The sequence below is a fragment of the Rhinolophus hipposideros genome (assembly GCF_964194185.1).
Source record: "Rhinolophus hipposideros genome assembly, chromosome: 8".
NCBI classification, from domain to species: domain Eukaryota; kingdom Metazoa; phylum Chordata; class Mammalia; order Chiroptera; family Rhinolophidae; genus Rhinolophus; species Rhinolophus hipposideros.
This window is the reverse complement of record NC_138054.1, coordinates 50,152,826-50,171,119: the sequence shown is the minus strand read 5'-3', so window position 1 is coordinate 50,171,119 and position 18,294 is coordinate 50,152,826. Positions and strand designations below refer to the sequence as shown.

Here is an 18,294-nt window from a genome sequence, read left to right as displayed (position 1 = left end):
CCAAAAGAAAAAGGACAAGAACAGCTGATACTCCACTGCTGTTACTATCCAAGTTGAAGACTGGTGATTGATGGGTGGAATCAGAGTTCTACCATTGGTATAAAGAGAAGCAAAATAAAGAAAATAATAAAGTAACACAACATTATATCACCTACTAAGTATTTGTGCCAAAAACGTTTAACCTGAATTGAATCAAACCTGTACATCTAACATATCTACAATTTACAGGAAATACAGACAACAATGTAACAAGTTAATACCCAGGAAGCAATCAAACTAATACCAGAAGGCAGGTTATTCTGTATGTCAAGTCTGTTCAACAAGTCAAAGTGAGAGAGAAAGTGAGGGAAGGAGGGAGGGGGGAGTGGCAAAATGGGAGGGGGAGAGGGGGAACAGGAGCGAGAGGGAGAGGGAAGGAAGGAGGGAAGGAAGGGAGGGAAGGAGGGAAAGAAGGAGGCAGGCAGGCGGCTAAGCTTTAGCATAAAAAGGACTTAACAGTAAAAAATAAAGTCTATTTAAAGGGGAAAAAAATGTCTTAGATATGACCAAATACAACGAATGGTTCTTAGATCCTGGTTTGAACAAACCAGCTACAAAAAAATTTCTGGACATAATGAGAAATTAGAACACAAAGTATTATATAATTAAGAAATATTGTGTGTGTGTTTTTAATATGTGAAAACAGTATTACAGTAATACAGGAAAATGTCCTTATATTTTATAGACGCAAATGATGTCTGTAATTTAGCTTAAAACTCTTCAGTTATTATTACTTTGCCTTAATGGGGAAAACTAGCAAATTAAATATGAAGTACAGATGAGGCAAATACTCTATAAGAGATAGATCCCAGACTCCGTAAAGCCCTGCCTGATGATTTCTGTTCTGTTTCACTCAGATTAGATACTCCTCTGTGCTTTGTAAGCACTCCGTGTTTATCCATACACATTCAAAGAAATGGAGATTCTAGGAGGCTAGTTCAGCCAGGCAGCAGACTAGCCAGACTGCTTTCGGAAAGCCCCTCATAAACATTCTCTTTAAAAGCAGCACAGAAATTGTAAAGTCAGTTTTTCTGAAACAGTAATGATGCAACCTTCAAATATAAAATTTGGTGTGGGGGGAAGGTACAGTGAAGTATCAAGGTTTTGTCTTCTCAGGCCTGGCACTCTCACTAGTCAGAGGCACCTCTGCAACCTCCTTGAGGAATCAGGAAGAACAAGGACACTTCACTTCAGACTGGAGTTACGTTATGCTATCTTATTTTGTACAAATGTCTTAAATCAGGTTAATTTCTGCTATTAAAGAAAATGTATATTCTTTAACTCTGTCTGGTGGCCCTTTCTATCAAGAACTATCTCATTATGATAATTGAACAATACTTTAATCGTGGCATCTATCAAATTGTTTTGAAATATCCGGTGGGTGCCAAAACTTGTATACAAATGGGCACTTCGGTCAACGTTGCTCAAGCAGTAGTTTGCTGTAATCAGAAGTGTCTGATGCTGATGGTAACCACTTTGAGCACCTCTTGTAACTGCAGAAGTCAAACGTGATTTGTATTCATCTTTTGTTATGGGTATATATTAAGTATTACAACTTGAACACAATTTTCCTTTGTTAAAATGTGTACACATTCTTGGCACCCTCTGTATTTACCTATTTCCTTGCAAGGAACTAAGCAATTAAAAAGTGGGCCTTCATCTTATTTACCTTTGCACCCTCTAGCAGAGTGCCTAGAACATACTGGGTGCTTAAAAAAATGTTTACAAAGCTACAGTCAGTGGAAAAACGGGATAAAAAGAAACTCATAGCTCCTCTCCCAAAAAAAAGCAGTTCAGTAAGAATGCTAGAATGGAACTGATGTGAGCTTCCAGGAGGGAAGGACAGAAAGAAAGAAGGAGGGAGAGGGAGAAAGAAATATGGAGAGACAGGTGTAAGAGTAGAGAAAGAGAAAAGTGGGTAGGTAATAAGAATGAATTCACAGACTACCTAGTATGTGAACTTCGTAAATGCTTTTTAGAGTAAACTATAAGTATTGGTTTCAAATGGGTTGGAAAGGGACAAGAAAGTATGCCTTTTTATCTATTACTGTCAAATAGTCAAGTAAATATTTCCTGGGAGAGGGGGGAATTTCAATCCACAGAAGATTTCTAAATGTATAACCTTTTCTTTACAAGCCTAACTGATACCATTATTATCCCATTGTGTTAACTGGTAAGGTAAAAAACTACTGAAACTTTTTAAAACAATTTTTTAACAAGATATATAACATGTTTACATATCCCAAAGTAGTTTCTAATATATCTTTAACATATCTGCAAAGGGCTTGTTCCAGAACTACTTTCAAGCTCCACAATTACGCAGATGAAGTTAATACAAGAAGCAGAGGAAAGATTTTTCAATATGGAGAAAAGACAAAGAAAGCAACTTGAGAAAGGAGACATCTTCAAAAAATAAATAAAAGGAATATGTTGTACATGGCACTAAAAAATTCAGACTTCACGAAAAGGTAAAAAAACGTATCTCTCTGCCACCTCTAATCCCCAGTCCTAGTCCCAAATGTAACCACTTCATTTTATCTTAGGTATTCTTCAAGAAAAAAGATGTGTATACCTTAGCATATATATAAGAAATCCTTATTTTTTTTAAAGATTTTATTGGGGAAGGGGAACAGGACTTTATTGGGGAACAGGGTGTACTTCCAGGACTTTTTTCCAAGTCAAGTTGTTGTCCTTTCAGTCTTAGTTGTGGAGGGTGCAGCTCAGCTCCAGGTGCAGTTGCCGCTGCTAGTTGCAGGGGGCACAGTGCACCATCCCTTGCCGGAGTAGAACCGGCAACCTTGTGGTTGAGAGGACGGCTCCAACCAACGGAGCCATCTGGGAGCTCAGCGGCAGCTCGGCGGCAGCTCGGCGGCAGCTCGGCTCAAGGTGCCGTGTTCAATCTTAGTTGCAGGGCGCGCTGCCCACCATCCCTTGCGGGACTGGAGGAAATTGAACTGAAAACTGTGGTTGAGAGCCCACTGGCCCACTAGGGAATCGAACCGGCAGCCTTTGGAGTTAGGAGCATGGAGCTCTAACCGCCTGAGCCACCGGGCCGGCCCTGAAATCCTTATTTTTTAATGTTCACATATAACATCATACAATAACATTTTCTTTTTTTCTAACTAAAGTTTATTGGGGTGACACTGGTTAGTAAAGTTACATAGATTTCAGGTGTACAATCCTATAATACATCATCTATATATCACATTGTGTGTTCACCACTCAGAGTCAGTTCTCTTTCCATGACCATATATGTGACCCCGTTTACCCTCTTCTATCACCCCCATCCCCCTTCTCTTTGGTAACCATTGCACTATTGTCTGTGTCTATGAGTTTTTGTTTCATTTGTTTGTCTTGTTCCTTTGTTGCTTTCAGTTTTATATCCCACATATGGAAGGCAGTGTGGAGGTTCCTCAAAAAATTACGAATAGAATTACCATAAGACCCAGCAATCCCTCTCCTGGGTATAGACCCCAAAAATCTGAAAACATTTATCTGTAAAGATATACTGGGGGTGCCAAAAAAATGTATACACATGACTTGTATTCATCTTTTGTTTTCGGTATATATTGAGTATTACAATTTTAATAGTTTTTTCCTTTCTTAAAATGTGTATACATTTTTTTGGCACCCTCTATATGTGCTCCGATGTTCACTGAAGTTTTATTTATAGTGGCCAAGACATGGAAACAACCAAAGTGTCTGTCAACAGATGATTGGATAAAGACATGGTATATATACAATAATGTTTTCTTGATATCTTCTATTATACATTTAATATCTTGAAAATCTTTCCATATCAGCACATAATAATAATGCTCTAGCAATATTTATCAAGCACTTACAATGTTCCAGACAATGTGCAAAATGTTACATTTGTTCCACCTCATTTATTTAACCTTCAAAAAAAAGAAAACCCTATGAAGTAGGCACTATATTAAGATATTGAAGTTTCAAGAGGTTAAGGTCATATAACCAACAAGTAATAACACAAAAATCTGAATTTAAGAGGCCCCACTTTTAACCACTGCTCTCCTTTTTATCTGCTATAGAGTCCATGACATAGATAAACTGCAAAATATCAAGCCTGTCTCCATTAGTAGACATTTAGACTGTATCTAGTTTTGGCAAAGATTACCACTGGAATATAAGCTGCGTGAGGGCAGATTTTTGTCTATATCAAAAACTATGAGTGATTTCTATTTTCTCTTTTGGGCCTTTTGTATTTCTAAATTTTCTGTAGCACCATATGTTATTTTATAATCAGAAAAATAGATATGCTTAGATAAAGTTCAAAAATAAATAACTTTCTCAAGCTTATGAAAGGTAGAGTCAGGGTTTTAATTCAGATCCATAAAGCTCTTAAGGCCTCTTTCCATGGAAGGAAGTTTACAAAGGTAAATTATTCTAGCTAGAGGTCATAACAATGATTTCTCCATTCTTTAAAACCTAGCCTCTGAGGTCAGTTAAATATGCCCACTGAAAATGTCTAGGGGGTGGCCAGTTGGCTAGAGCGCAGTGCTCATAACACCAGGGTTGTTGGTTCAATCTCCGCATGAGCCACGGTGAGCTGTGCCCGCCACAACTAGATTGAAACAACTACTTGACTTGAGGCTGATGGGTCCTGGAAAAACACACTTAAAATAAGTAAAAGTTTAAAAAAGAAAAGAACATGTCTACTGTATATATATACTAATATATTAACAGAAACACTACAATGACTGCAGCCGCTGTTATGATCCATTCCCTACCTTTCAGGGAAACGGATAATAAATGAAACTCCATCTGAGTCACGGCCTTTGTGTCACTTGTAAGTTAGACTGTGTTAAATTCTTTATGAATTTAGCTCCAGAGTGGACCAATAACCACCAAAAGCTCAAGAAAATGAAAACACATATGGGTTCATTTGTGAAAAAGAACAGAAATAGGACTTCTATATAATACACTGCAACATTTAAGACAGCGCATTTTGGGGAAGGATAAAAAAAAGATGTCAGATGACTCATGTATCCCATCTGACACTATTTTGGGATAACATTTAAGTCAAAGATTTAGAAAGCACTGTATTAAAGACTTAGATGTTCTCCATCACTCTGATCTATAGCATTTCACTATATCTAAATTTCCTCAACTAAAACATGGTAATAATATAGCTCCCTAATTCATGGAACATATTAAATTACAACTATAGAGAAAAAGGATTTAAAAATCTAGCATTTAGAAAAATTAGCACATATAAAATTGACACTAAAAAGAAACCTGGTGGGGAGGGGAGTTTGGGGGGGAAAGGACTATAAGGTAAAAAGTTAATCCTTCAAAAGGAGATAAATTTATCTTCAATCCCATCCTAGTTCATAAAAATAAAGCCAGAATCTTCTTACCCACAAATGTACAAATTGTATCCTGGTATAAACTGTATATACTTAATTGCTAAGTCCAGTTCACTCAAACTCTTAAATACTTCTCAAATCTTTGTTCCCTCCTTCCCCTTCCTACAGCATCTGTCTACAAGCAACAGCATTCTTAATGCTGATAGTCTGAATGCTTTCTTTCCTCCTTAGAATGGGAAGAAAGCAAGGATGTCTGCTCTCACCACTTCTATTCAACACTATACTACAGGGTCTAACGGTTGCAATAGGAAACGGAGGGAAGGAAAAAAAGAACTTAAAGGCATCCAGGTTGTGAAGGAAGAAATGAAGCTATCTTTATTCACAGACAACATGATCCTGTATGCAGAAAATCCTAAGGAACTCACAAAAAAATATGAGAACTAATAAATGAATTCAACAAGGTCAGAAAATATAAGTTCAACATTCAAAAATCAATTGTATTTCTATAAACTAGCAACAAACAAACCAAAACTAATTTTTAAATCCATTTATGATAATATCAGAAACTATAAAATACTTACAAATAGATTTAACAAGAGTATAAGACTTACACATTGAAAATTTTAACTTTGCTGAGAGAAATCAAGTAAGATCTAAATAATTGAAGAGATAGCTCTGTGTTCGTAAATTTGAAGACTCAATATTGTTCAGATGGGAATTCTCCCCAAACTAATCTATAGACTCAACACAATCCCTATCAAAATCCCAAGAGGATTTTTGCAGAAATTGGCAAAATTTATATTGATATGGATCCTACAATATTTATGAGAATAAAAAAAAAATCCAGAATAGGCAAAACGATTTTGAAAAAGAAGTTAAAAGTTGAGAACTTACACTTCCAGATCTCAAAATTTACTATAGAGTTACAGTAATCAGGACAAAGTGGTACTGGTATAAGGACAGACATACAGACCAATGAAACAGAACTGAGTGTCAAGACATAAACTCTTACATTTATGGTCAACTGATTTTTGACAAATGTACCAAGACAATTCAATGAGACACGGACCGTCTTTTCAATACTGCTGCGACAACTGAACATCCCCACGCAAAAAAAATGAACTAGACGCTCATCTCACATCATGCACAAAAATTAATGAAACATGGATCATAAACCTAAATGTAAGGGCTAGAACTATAAAAACTTATGGAAGAAAACAGAGAAGGAAATCTTCTTGACCATGAACTAAGCAGTCTTAGATACAATACCAAAATCATTATCCATAAAAGAAAAAAAATTGATGAATTGAACTTCATTACGATTAAAAATGTGCTTCAGAATTCACCATTAAGAAAATGAAAAAACAAACCAGACAGGGAAAAAATATTTGTAAATCATATATCTAATAAAAGCCTTGCATCCAGAATATATAAAGAACTCTTACAACTCAAAAACAAGATTAAATAATGCAATTTAAAAGTGAGCAAATAATTTGAATAGATATTTCACCAAAGAAAATATGTGAACAGCCAACGAGCACAAGAAAAACATCACTAATCATTAAGAAAATGCAAATCAAAACCACAATGAAATGCCTACTTCATACTCATTAGAATGTCTATAATCAAAAAGGAATCAGAACACTCACACATTGCTGGTGGGAATGTAAAAATGGTATAGTTGCTGTGGAACAGTTTGGCAGTTCCTCAAAAAATTAAACATAAAATTACCACATGACCCAGCAATTCCACTCCTAAGAATATACCCACAAGAATTGAAACCAGGTGTTCCAAAAAAAGCAGTATATGACTGCTCATAGAAGCACTATTCACAGTAGCCAAAAGGTAGAAACAACCTACATGTCCATCAACTGGTGGATTGATAAACAATATGTGCTATGGAATATTATTCAGCCATAAAAAGGAGGAAAGTATGGATACACACTACAACATGGATGAATCATGAAAGGAGCCAGACACAAAGGACACATATTGAATGATTCGATCTACGTGAAATGTTCAGAAAAGGCAACTCGAGAGAGAGACAATGTATTAGTGGTTGCCGGGGGCTTGGGGGTGGGAATAGGGAGTGACTGTAAATTGTCACGAGGGATTATGGGGGGTGATGGAAATGCTCTAAAACTGGACTGTAGTTGATGGCTTCCCAACTCTATAAATTTACTAAAATCCATTGAATGGTACAATAAGTTAATTTTATGGTATATAAAGTTTACCTCAAAGTCTTTTTTTCTTTTTTAAAGAGCCTAGGTATGGTTGGGACTATTCTGTGAAGGGTAAGAAACTGTCAGAGTAAGAATGAGGGTAACAGGAAAAAGAGAGAGAGCTGGAGTGGAGTCACTAAGAAAGTTTTGCACCCTAAGGCCCCATACCACAATCCCTGCATTTTTAGCAAAGTTTCTGAGAAGCATTAAATGGCTGATACGAGTAAAGGAGTTCATGATGACGCAGGAGTGCAGATGCAGAAAGAAGCATAGGAAAGCAATAAACAAACAACAACAAAAACGAAAAACAAAAAGGAGTCCAAATGATGCATAACTCTTGTGAAGGCTATGAGTTGGCATTAAGGCCAGAGCTAGACTTGACGAGGTGAAGGGACAGAATCCACAGCTGGCATACATTTAAATTTTAGCAGGTGGCACAGCTGACTGTATAGCTATATACTGGAATAATTGTAGTGATGCTGAACAATTTAAAAACACGAATTTTAAAGAACATCTGTTGTTTGGGTGTGACCAGCAAGCTCACCCTCCTTCTTTTGGTTAGGAACCCCTTCTTTTTGGTAAGGGCCTTATTCCTTGAGACTGGGTGGGTCTGACACCATCACATCTCTCCCTCAAGCCATAGAAAAGGACAAGCGACTCTGGACTAGCCAGAGTCCCCTACATCCCTAAACATAGTAATTGGTTCAAAGAAGGAAAGTGACCCAAAGCAGACCAGTAATTGAGTTCCTGGATCTTTTCTGCCAGAACTAAACTGGGCAGGATTTGAGCCAGGGGCTGCCAACTCTCATTGTAACCCCTCAGTGGAAAATCTATTCAAGACACAAAGATAAGAGGCCTGCTGGCATCATCGGTATCTCTCTGGACCAAATGTACTCAGTTATGTGAGTCAACACTTTTTTGTGTGCAAATTAATCTGATTTGAGTTTCTGTCACTTGCAACCAAAAAGTCTCCTCTGCAAAAAGCCACTGACAAGTAGTGAGACATCCAGAGTGGTTGTCATAGGGGTCCAAATGTTGCAACCCAGGAGTTAAGAGGAGTTAACTCTCTGAGGAGATTGAACTGACTAATGGAAAATAGGGTGCAGGAAAAAAAGCATGTAAATTTCTTCTCCTTCCAGACCCCCATCTACTGGTCTGAGGAGCTCTTCCTCCATAAAAAGATATCCTGTGTGGCACATCTGCCAACAATATCTCTCTAGCTCTTTGGGAAGCAATATCTCTATAGGTATCACTTTATATTGTTTCCCTTCCTTTTCTCTTTTGATGTCGTGGGATTATGCCTCCCAGATAAAGCCCCAGTTCTTAATCCCGGTCTGTCTCTTGTTTTCTAGGGAACCCCAGACTTAAAAACCTATAGCAACCAACAGGCTTCATATGAAGTGAAACATAGAAAGCGTTCTCTTTGAGATCATAAACAAAATGAGGATGCTCAATACTAATAATGTTGAATAGAAATCATAATAATCTGCACAGTAATTCAAGGTAACAGCCTGCAGAACAAGACAGAAAAAATAAATCAGTTATAAGGTTTGGAAAGAAAGAAACAAAAATTCATGGTTTCTAGAAGATATGATTGTCTGCATAGAAAATACAAATAAATCCACAGATACATTTTTAGAATTAACAAGAATTTTTAGCAAGGTATATAGCTGGATACAAAATTGTTATATACCTGGCAATAAATCTAATGAAAGATATGTAAGAACCTTACTAAGAAAATTATAAAATTTCACTGTACGATATAAAGAAGACCCAAATAAATGGAGAGAAACACCATGATCATAGATTGGAAACTCAATACTATGAGGATGTCATCTCCCCTCCCCAACCGTACAATTGATAGAGTCAATGCAATCCAATCAAATTCTAATAGGATCTGGGAGTTTTTCTAAAATATACATGGAAAATCAAAGGGCTAAGAGCAGCCAAGACACTTTTTTAAAAGATGGTAAGAGTTTTTCTATCAAATTCCAAGACTTATTAGAATTAAGATTATTTATAATTGGCAAAAATATGTATAACCAAACCAGTGGAACAAAATAAACAGCCCAGGGAAAAAACCCGCAAAGACACACAATCTATCATAGAGGGGGCAGGGCAGATCGATGGAGAAAGGATAATCCATTCTGAAAAAAATTAAAAATTCACACCATATAGATATCAAGTCCAGGTAGAATATAAGCCTAAATACAAAGGAGGCGACTACAAAGTTTAAGACAGTACAGATGAATTCTTAATGACCTCAGGGTAATAAACTATTTCTTGAACAAGACTCCAAAAGTATTAACCATTAAAAAAGACTGATAAATTGCATTAAAACTGAGAATGTAGTTTTGAAAAGATTCCATAAAAAGGATTAAAAACAAAAGAATAGGAAAAGACATTTGTAACACATATAATCAATAAATGACTAATACAGTGAATGTATTAGGTTGGTGCAAAAGTAATTGCGGTTTAGAAGGTTAAAAATAATTGCAAAAACCGCAACTACTTTTGCACCAACCTAATATATAAAGTACTCACACAAATCAGTAAGAAAAAGACAGACTCCAAAGGGAAAAAAACAAAGGAAGAGAATGGCAAAAGATGTAAATAGGCAATTTACAAAAGAGTATTCAAAGGGTCAATGAACATACAAAATAGAACCCAATCTCACCAGCAATCAAGTAAATACAAATTAAAATTTTTACAATAAGATAGCATCATGGACGCACCAGATTGGCAAAAATGAAAAAGTTGGCAAACCAAGTGATGCAACTATGTAAAGCAATATTGCTGTGGGAGTGTACATTTCTACAGTTATCTCATAAAACAGTTTGGCACCACCTAATAAACTTGATAAACAAAACTGCCATGACAAGCAATAAAATACCTAAGACCCAACAATTCCCCACCTGGGTATACTGTAGAGAAACTCATGCACACCTGTAGCAGAATATATGTATAGAAATTTTCATAGGAACATTGTTTCTAATAGTAAAAAACGGAGGAAAGAACCCAAATGTCCATCTACTGTAGAATGGAAAATCGTGGTATATTTATACAATGAAATAATATAAAGCAATGAAAATGAATGAACTTCAACTACTCACAATATCATGAATGAATCTCACAGATATAAATATAATTTTGAGCAAAAGAGGCAAGACAGGAAAGCACATACAAACACACAGTATGATTATACTCAAATGAATTCAAAAACAGAAAAACATATATTACTTAGAGATTCATTCATAGATGGTAAAAAAAAGAAAAGCAAGGAAATGGGTATGTCAAAAGTAAGAACAGTGGATTAGAATAGTCTGAAGAAGAAGGTAAAATGTGGGAAAGAAGAGGAATGATACACCAAAACAAAAAACAAAAGAAAACAAAATAAACCAGGAGAGTTATAAAGATGGAAATGAGCAGAGCATTTATGGGGGTACAGTGAAAACATGTGACTGAAATGGCCCAAAATGCAAGCTAGAGAATGAAAAAACAGGAGGGACCAGATTATGGATGACTTTATTTATTTATTTTTTTGTTAGTTTCAGGTGTACAAAACAATGTAATAGACATTTATCATTTATATCCCTCACACAGTGATAACCCCCCTCCCCCGATCTACTACCCCTCTGATATCACATACAGCCATTACATTTCCACTGTCTCTATTCCTAATGCTGTACTCCGCCTCTTGTAACCATATATATATAAAATTGTAGTTGACATTCATTTTTGTTCAGCTTCAGCTTCAGGTGTACAGTGCAGTGATCAGGCATCTACATCATCCCTGAGGTGGTCTCCCTAATGGGACAAGTGTCCATCGGATACCCTACAAAATCTTTACAACATTATGGATGACTTTCAAAAGCAAGCAAGAGTTTGGATTTAACACCATAGGAAGCCACTGTGTATACTGGAACAAAAGAATGCCATAATAAAAGCTGTATTTCAGGGAGACTTCCTCTGCAACACATTTGAAATAGAGGAGAGACAAAGATCAGCTGTGACCCTGCTGTGGCCATCTAGAATGGAAATAATGAAAGATGCTCCAAGGTGGCAGGGTGGCATTCATTCAAACACTTCTTATATGTCCAGTTTACACAGACTCCGTGCTAAGCATTGAAGATAAAAAGACCTAGACCAGCCATGAGAAAGCTCTGAAAAGCAGTATAAAATTGGGGGGAAAGTGAGTGGGGGTATAAGCATGAGAAATTTTTTAAAAACAAGCAAGCAATAGCTCATGAAATCAGTGATGAAGAAAAAAGTCAAAGGTTCCTAATCGTCAAGAGTTCTATCATTCAAGTACATATAAGATACCACAGTAAAGTAAGCACAGTCAGATGGTCCAAAGACAGATGAGGAGGAGACCAGGCAGGAAGTAGTCATGCTTTTACCACATACAAGTGAGAAATACGACCAGAAAAGAAAAAGGAATGATTGGTTGCCAGCTAGAAATGCCAGAAGACTCAACGGTTCTTTGTTTTATGATGAGAAAGGCATAATAAATCTTATGGTTTAAGGAAAACATCCATAAAAATGAATAGATTGAAGATTCTAGACAGGAAAGGGAAAATTGTGAGATCAAGATTCTGAGGGAGGTGGCAAAGTATGGGATAAAAAGTATAATAAAATAGGTAAACTTTAGGAATAAGACACCTTTCAGGCTCAAGAGAAAGATGGTTAAATAACACATTGGGACAGAAGTATGCCGACGTTAAATTGAAGAACTCACATAGATGGTCATGCACGTTTAAGTAAAAGATGGGGTGGAGAAACAAAGATGATAAATAAGAGATGATGTGAAATAAACCTCATTTCAAACAAGAAAACATTAATTAATAAAAGATCAACTCTGACTGGTCTAGTCTCCTTCTAACACTACTCTGCAGCTAGGAGCAGCAAGAAACAGGTTAGATATTCCGAGCTAATGAGATGAGCACAACAAGAGGTCAGGGAGGTGTATGTGTCCAAAGTGAGGAAACGGCAGCACTGAAGTGGCTGATGCTAACTGGGAAGGATTTGCTTTGATCAGGAGTTGAGATCATGAATTGAACCAAGTAGACTGAAAGACTGGACCTATCCAGCCAGTTATGAACAGGTTCCAGACTAAAAACAACTGAGTTTATAAATAAGCCTATATCCAGGAAATCCTACTCATGTAAGATTTTCCTCAGAAATATAGATCTGATGAAAGCTTTTCATTAAATTCTGCTTCTTAGGCAACAAAATGATACCAAATTAACAAAGGAAGGCAAGGGTAACTTTCAAGATGCTAACAGTGGCACTGTTAGAAAATGTGGATCTACTCCAGAAAATATTTTGCAGAAAGAAAACAGTCAAATAATAAGAATGTAAGATCCAAAATCAGAGGACTCGGATTTGCGCCCCAATTGAGGCAAATAATCTCATGCTCTGCAGGCCTCAATTCCTCATCGGGATTAGGAGAATAGTAATAGTAAATAATATAGGAATAATAATAGCAGCAGCTAACATTTTTTTGAATGGTTATTATGTTTCAGGTATAGTTCTAAATATTTTACATGTATTAACTCATTTAATCCTCAAATTAACCTTATGGAAGCTTTTATCCCTAGGTTACTGATGAGGAAACCAAGACTGAGGGATTCGATCAACTGCCCAGAATCACATAGCTATTTTGTGGAATAGGCAGGATTTCGACCTGTGCCATGTGCCCTGGAGCCTATATTCTTTTTTACTATGTTCTTCTGCCTCTCTGGGTTATGAAGATGAGAATGTAGGAAAAAGTATTTTAAGCATACACAAATGTTCATCATTACTGCTGAATATCTACTGACAGGACAAAATAATCCAAACAAAATCCCAGATCATTAATTTACAATCCACATTCCATAAATTGTACCTACTAAATGCTGGAGTGATTATAAAGGTTTGAAAATACATGTGATTTGTCGTCAAAAAGTAGGGAGATAAGAGGCAATACCCGTTATGGACAAAAATGCACACACATGCTGCTTTTCTATGATGAGCTGAGGTCGTAGTATGATCAGTGATACAAAATGAAGAGCTTGGAGAAATCACCAAACTACAAGCTTCAAAAAATAACACCACTAAATGCAAAGGATTAGGAAATAACTAAGCCAGAAAAGAAATCAGTATAATTCTTTGTAAAGTAAAGGTTTCTGACTGTTAGAAAGGGAGAGAGGTGGGGAGGGGAGGGGAGGGGAGGGGAGGAGAGGAGAGGAGAGGAGAGGAGAGGAGAGGAGAGGAGAGGAGAGGAGATTCAAATAGCAACAGGCATTTCACAGAACAACAAATTTCATACATACACATCATAAAAAGGATTATCACTTCCAAGAAAAGGTTCTAAGCCACATTATAAATACTATAATAGGGGGCGGCTAGATGGCTCAGTTGGTTAGAGCTAGAGTGTGAGCTCTGAACAACAGGGTTGCCGGTTTGATTCCCACATGGGCCAGTGAGCTGCGCCCTCCACAACTAGATTGAAGGACAACGACTTGAAGCTGATGGGCCCTGGAAACACACTGTTCCCCAATAAAAAATAAATAAATAAATACTATAATAATAAAAAATAGTTGATAGCTACTGATCACTTCCTATGTAAAAAGCACTACTCTAAGCACTGTACGAGTATTGATTTATTTAATACTTACAACAATCCTATAAGGTAGGTCCTACTATTATCCCCATTTTATATAGGGAAAATGAGGCAGGAGCGAGGTGAAGTAACTTGCCCAAGTTTATTCAATGAGGGACAGTGCTACGATGTCAAACCCAGGCAGTTTGTCTCCAGCGTTTGTGCTACACTTCCTCTAATAGGAAACTAAGAAGCAGAACAAGAATTTATTCATAACCATTATTCAGCCGTATTTGGCAACAAGGAGGAAAGCACCTTTCATTCACAATAAGCAGATAATAATTCACCATTTGTAGCAGTTCTGTCGTTGGTCTTCCCTCCAAATTAAGTCTGCAGATTTCTCCTGAACTATTTCACCTACTCCTCTGGCTTCAATTACAATCAACTTGCTGATGACTCCCACATCTATGTCTCCAGCCCAATGTCTCTCTCTGCACCTTAAACTTACACCAACAACCTAGTAGACATTTCTCTCTGAATGTGCCATGAATATCTCAAAATCAACATGACCAAAATGGAATCATCATCTCCATTCCACCTCATTTCCAACCCTCAAACCCCTTCTTTCTCCTGTACTCCCTTACCTCAGTGATTGCCTCCATCTTCCACCTGGTCGCCCAAGTCAGAAATGTAGGCTCATCCCAAACTCCTCACTCTTTCTCACCTTCCACATTCAATCAATTACCGATCATTGCCTCGTCTACTTCCTAAGGATCTTTCCAATAAATGCATCTCTTCATTTCATTGCCTTACTTAACTTCACAACTTTACAAGGCTATATTAATTTGAATTTTGTGGGGCTTTTTTTTTTTTTTTTACAAAACTGACCATCTGTGTGTGTGTGTGTGTGTGTGTTCTGGCACATCTGAGGTCGAACTCTGTAAGTAGAAAACAGACATTGTGTATATTTCAGATCTAACTCCCTAACGTGCATTTTCTTGATCAGCACATTGTTCTCGGAGAGGAACTTTTGGTTCCATTAAAGAGAAATGAATACTAAGCATGCGTGTCAAGTAATACATTTTTTAAAAATGGTATTGCCTTCAGAAACAAGACCCAGTTGTTTTACAAAACAAAATAATAATAGTAATTTTCTATTAACTATCACAACTCCCTAGGACATTCCAAGTGTTCAATGATAGCAACATAGGTCATGCACTATGCTAGACACTTTACTCAAATTACGACAATGTTTACAAGTCTATGAGGTAGGTACTGTTATTATACCCATTTTCCAGATGAGGAAAGTAAAACTTAAGAGAGCTTAAACAATTTGGCTAAGACATCAAGTTAGAAAATAACTAAGGATCTGAACCAATGTCACAGTCTGACACTAGGGCCCATGCTTTTAAGCACTCACTATTTTGCCTCTTAAGGAGAAAATGAAATACGTGTTTGAAAGCTCAACAGAAAAAAATAAATAAATACAAAGTTTAAATCAAAGAGATGTTAGTTTTAAATTAAAAACGAGCCAAAATAGAGTACCACTATGGAAGTTTGGGTGGCTAAAAAAGGACCCGTTTGGTAGATCCAAAAACCTTTAAGAAAGGTTAGCAACCTAAAAAGACTCAGAGCCACAGAAATACCACTGTCAAAAGATACAGGTGAATGTTTCTTTTCTTGGGACATCATAATTCACAGAAATGTGGCCTTACTGAAACCAAAAAGTCTAGTATCTTACATTCGTAGATGCCACAGAAAAACAAAAATTCTACAACTATTAGACTCGCCGCCGTAATTGAGTTTTTAGTTGTGAAGGGTGAGAAAGCTGGACACCATCCCATCACGGAACGGGTAAACGGCTGGGGAACCTCCACTTTGGTCGCTGCCTTAACTTGCAGACTGTGTGTAAAGCACACTACCATCATCCATCTTCCTCCCGCGCTATGAGCAACACAGGTGCACACTGAAATTCACAGAGTGTGCGCGTCAGGCTTCCACCTAAAATCCGCCCAACATTCGGGAGCCGCGCACGCAAGGTGAAGACCACCAGCGGTCCCCGTTCCCGGGGGCTCGTGCACCTTCTCAATTCTGGGTGCACGCGCCGGGGCACGCGCCCACTCTGCACGGGGCTCCTCCGCGCGGACCGGGCTGCTGTCAGATTTCTGGGCCAGGCGAGGCGGCGGCGTCGGGGAGGGGCGGCCCCGCACCCGCCAGCAGCCCGCCGCGCGCCGCTCCTTTTGTTGGCGCGGGGAGGAGGGCGGACCCCCGCACCCTCCAGGGGCCCGTCGGGGAGTGGGCGGGGAGAGGGGGTGGCGAGGAGCCGCGGTTCCTCCGGCGCCGGGGGTGGGGATACAAAGAATTTGGGAAGCGCCAATCGGCCGGCCGACGAGCTCCCCCACCCGCCCTTCAGTAAGCAGCCGCAAACTCCAGGCCCGGGCCGCCGAGGAACCGTTGGAGGCGGGCGCCCAGGGCTCTCCAGGCGCCCCAGCGAGCGGCTCGGCTGCGCGCGCGGGCTGACGGCCGGGGGCCTAGGGCGGCGCGAGGCCTCGGCGACCCCGGCAGCGGCCACGAGCCCCTCCGCCCAGCTGCGGGCCAGGCCGCGGGATCGCGGGATCGCGGCGTCCGCGTCGCCACACCCACCCGCCTCCGCGGCCCGGCCCGGGAGGACTCCCTGCCTCTTCCTCGGGCGACGGCGGCGCGTCCCACGCCCGAGATTACCTGCTGATCTTCTGGGCAAAGGCGCGGCGCTCGGCCATGGCTGCCGAGGCGGCGGCGGCGGCAGCGGTCTGGGCGCGGACCGGCGGGCGCGAGCCTCCTCGCTCGCGCTCCCTCCCTCGCGGCCTCTGCCAGTCCCAGCCCCGAACTCGGGAGGCTGGGGCTGGCGGCCGGAGCCGGGAACGAGCCCGGCCGTAATGCTCCTGAGAGGCGCGCAGCGAGAAACCGCTCCTCCCCCCCGCGCGTCAATCCCCGCGGGAACCCAGGCTTCCCCACGCCGCTGCGGCGGGCGTGAGCCAAGCGGAAGAATGGGGCTCGGAGGGAACGAGACTCCAGCCTTTGCCGCCTTTCTGCCGCTGGGCCCGCACGACCTATAGGACGCAGAGAGAAGCCAAAGAGGGACCAGCAACCTAGCGAAGCAGGATAATAAGATACCTAACGCGGGCGAGCGGGGGGTGGGGGGGCGCCCTTTCCCGAAGAGGAAGGAAAGGAAATGGAAGATGGGCTTTGCGGAGGGTGGCTGTGCCCTGCCGCCCAGGATGGCTCGGTTCGTGTTCCTGCAGCGCCCATCTCCAAGCCGTTGAAAGCTTTCTGTTCTGTTTCCATCTTGTGAATGGGACCTGGAGAATGAATGGTTTTTCTTATAGGAAAAGAGCCAGAAAAGACCTTTCTCCTACAGAAGTAACAATAATAATAATTGACTTGTGGTGCTTAGCCAGGCACTGGATTAAAGTTTTACGTGCGCGATCCTACTCAAAATTCACAACAGCTCTTTGAAGTAAGTTACCATCAATTACTATTTTAGAGACAAGGAAATTGGTTCAGAGAAGCTAAGCGACTGGCCCCAGGTACACAGATGGTTTCAAACCCCGATCAGAGCCCAGGCCTTTTCTTTGAAGACAAATGTTTCCACGTTAGTAATACTCTTCCTGAGTCTATTACTTCCCCCTTTGGAATCTCATTTTCCACTTACACATGTTGAACGACATGAACTCTAATGTACTTTACCATTTTGACATTCTATTAAATAATCTCTGTTTACTACTCAAACTGATCTGGCCCATTAAATCCGATTAAATAGGGACTAGCAGAAATCATGTTTATTCTGTTGTAATCCCGTAGTGTGTAGATTATTTGGTTCCTAATGCATATTTGCTGATTACTGAAGTTATAGTGAAAATAAAAATACCTTGTTTTCTTGTAGTACCTTTCATCCTTAATAGTGCAAGAATTTAATGTGTATTATTATTCTCGCTGTGTCTTTGTGAAGTACGTTGGATACTTGTTTTCCTCTCTTTTATAGTTGGAAAATCTGTAGCATGCAGCCATTAGGTTATTTGCCTGAGTCACACACTGTCAGAGGACACAGACTCAATTAGTCAGATCCATGACTTCCTATCCA

General features: G+C 39.5%; 1 protein-coding gene across 10 annotated transcripts in view; it reads right to left on the bottom strand.

The window, feature by feature from the left end:
* DOCK7 (dedicator of cytokinesis 7) overlaps positions 1-17,105 on the bottom strand; it is a 185,012-nt gene extending 167,907 nt beyond the window's left edge. For 9 of the 10 annotated variants that reach the window (XR_013993811.1, XM_081056491.1, XM_081056493.1 and 6 more), the window contains exon 1: positions 16,896-17,060. Coding sequence is in view for 9 of the 10 variants with exons in the window: in XM_081056491.1 (XP_080912617.1) it covers positions 16,896-16,933 (38 nt within the window). In the remaining variant the exon portion in view is untranslated. Of the gene's footprint in view, positions 1-16,895 lie in introns of all 10 variants that reach the window. The other variant, XM_081056499.1, reaches the window with a different exon arrangement.
* Between the last annotated feature and the right edge of the window lie 1,189 nt (positions 17,106-18,294).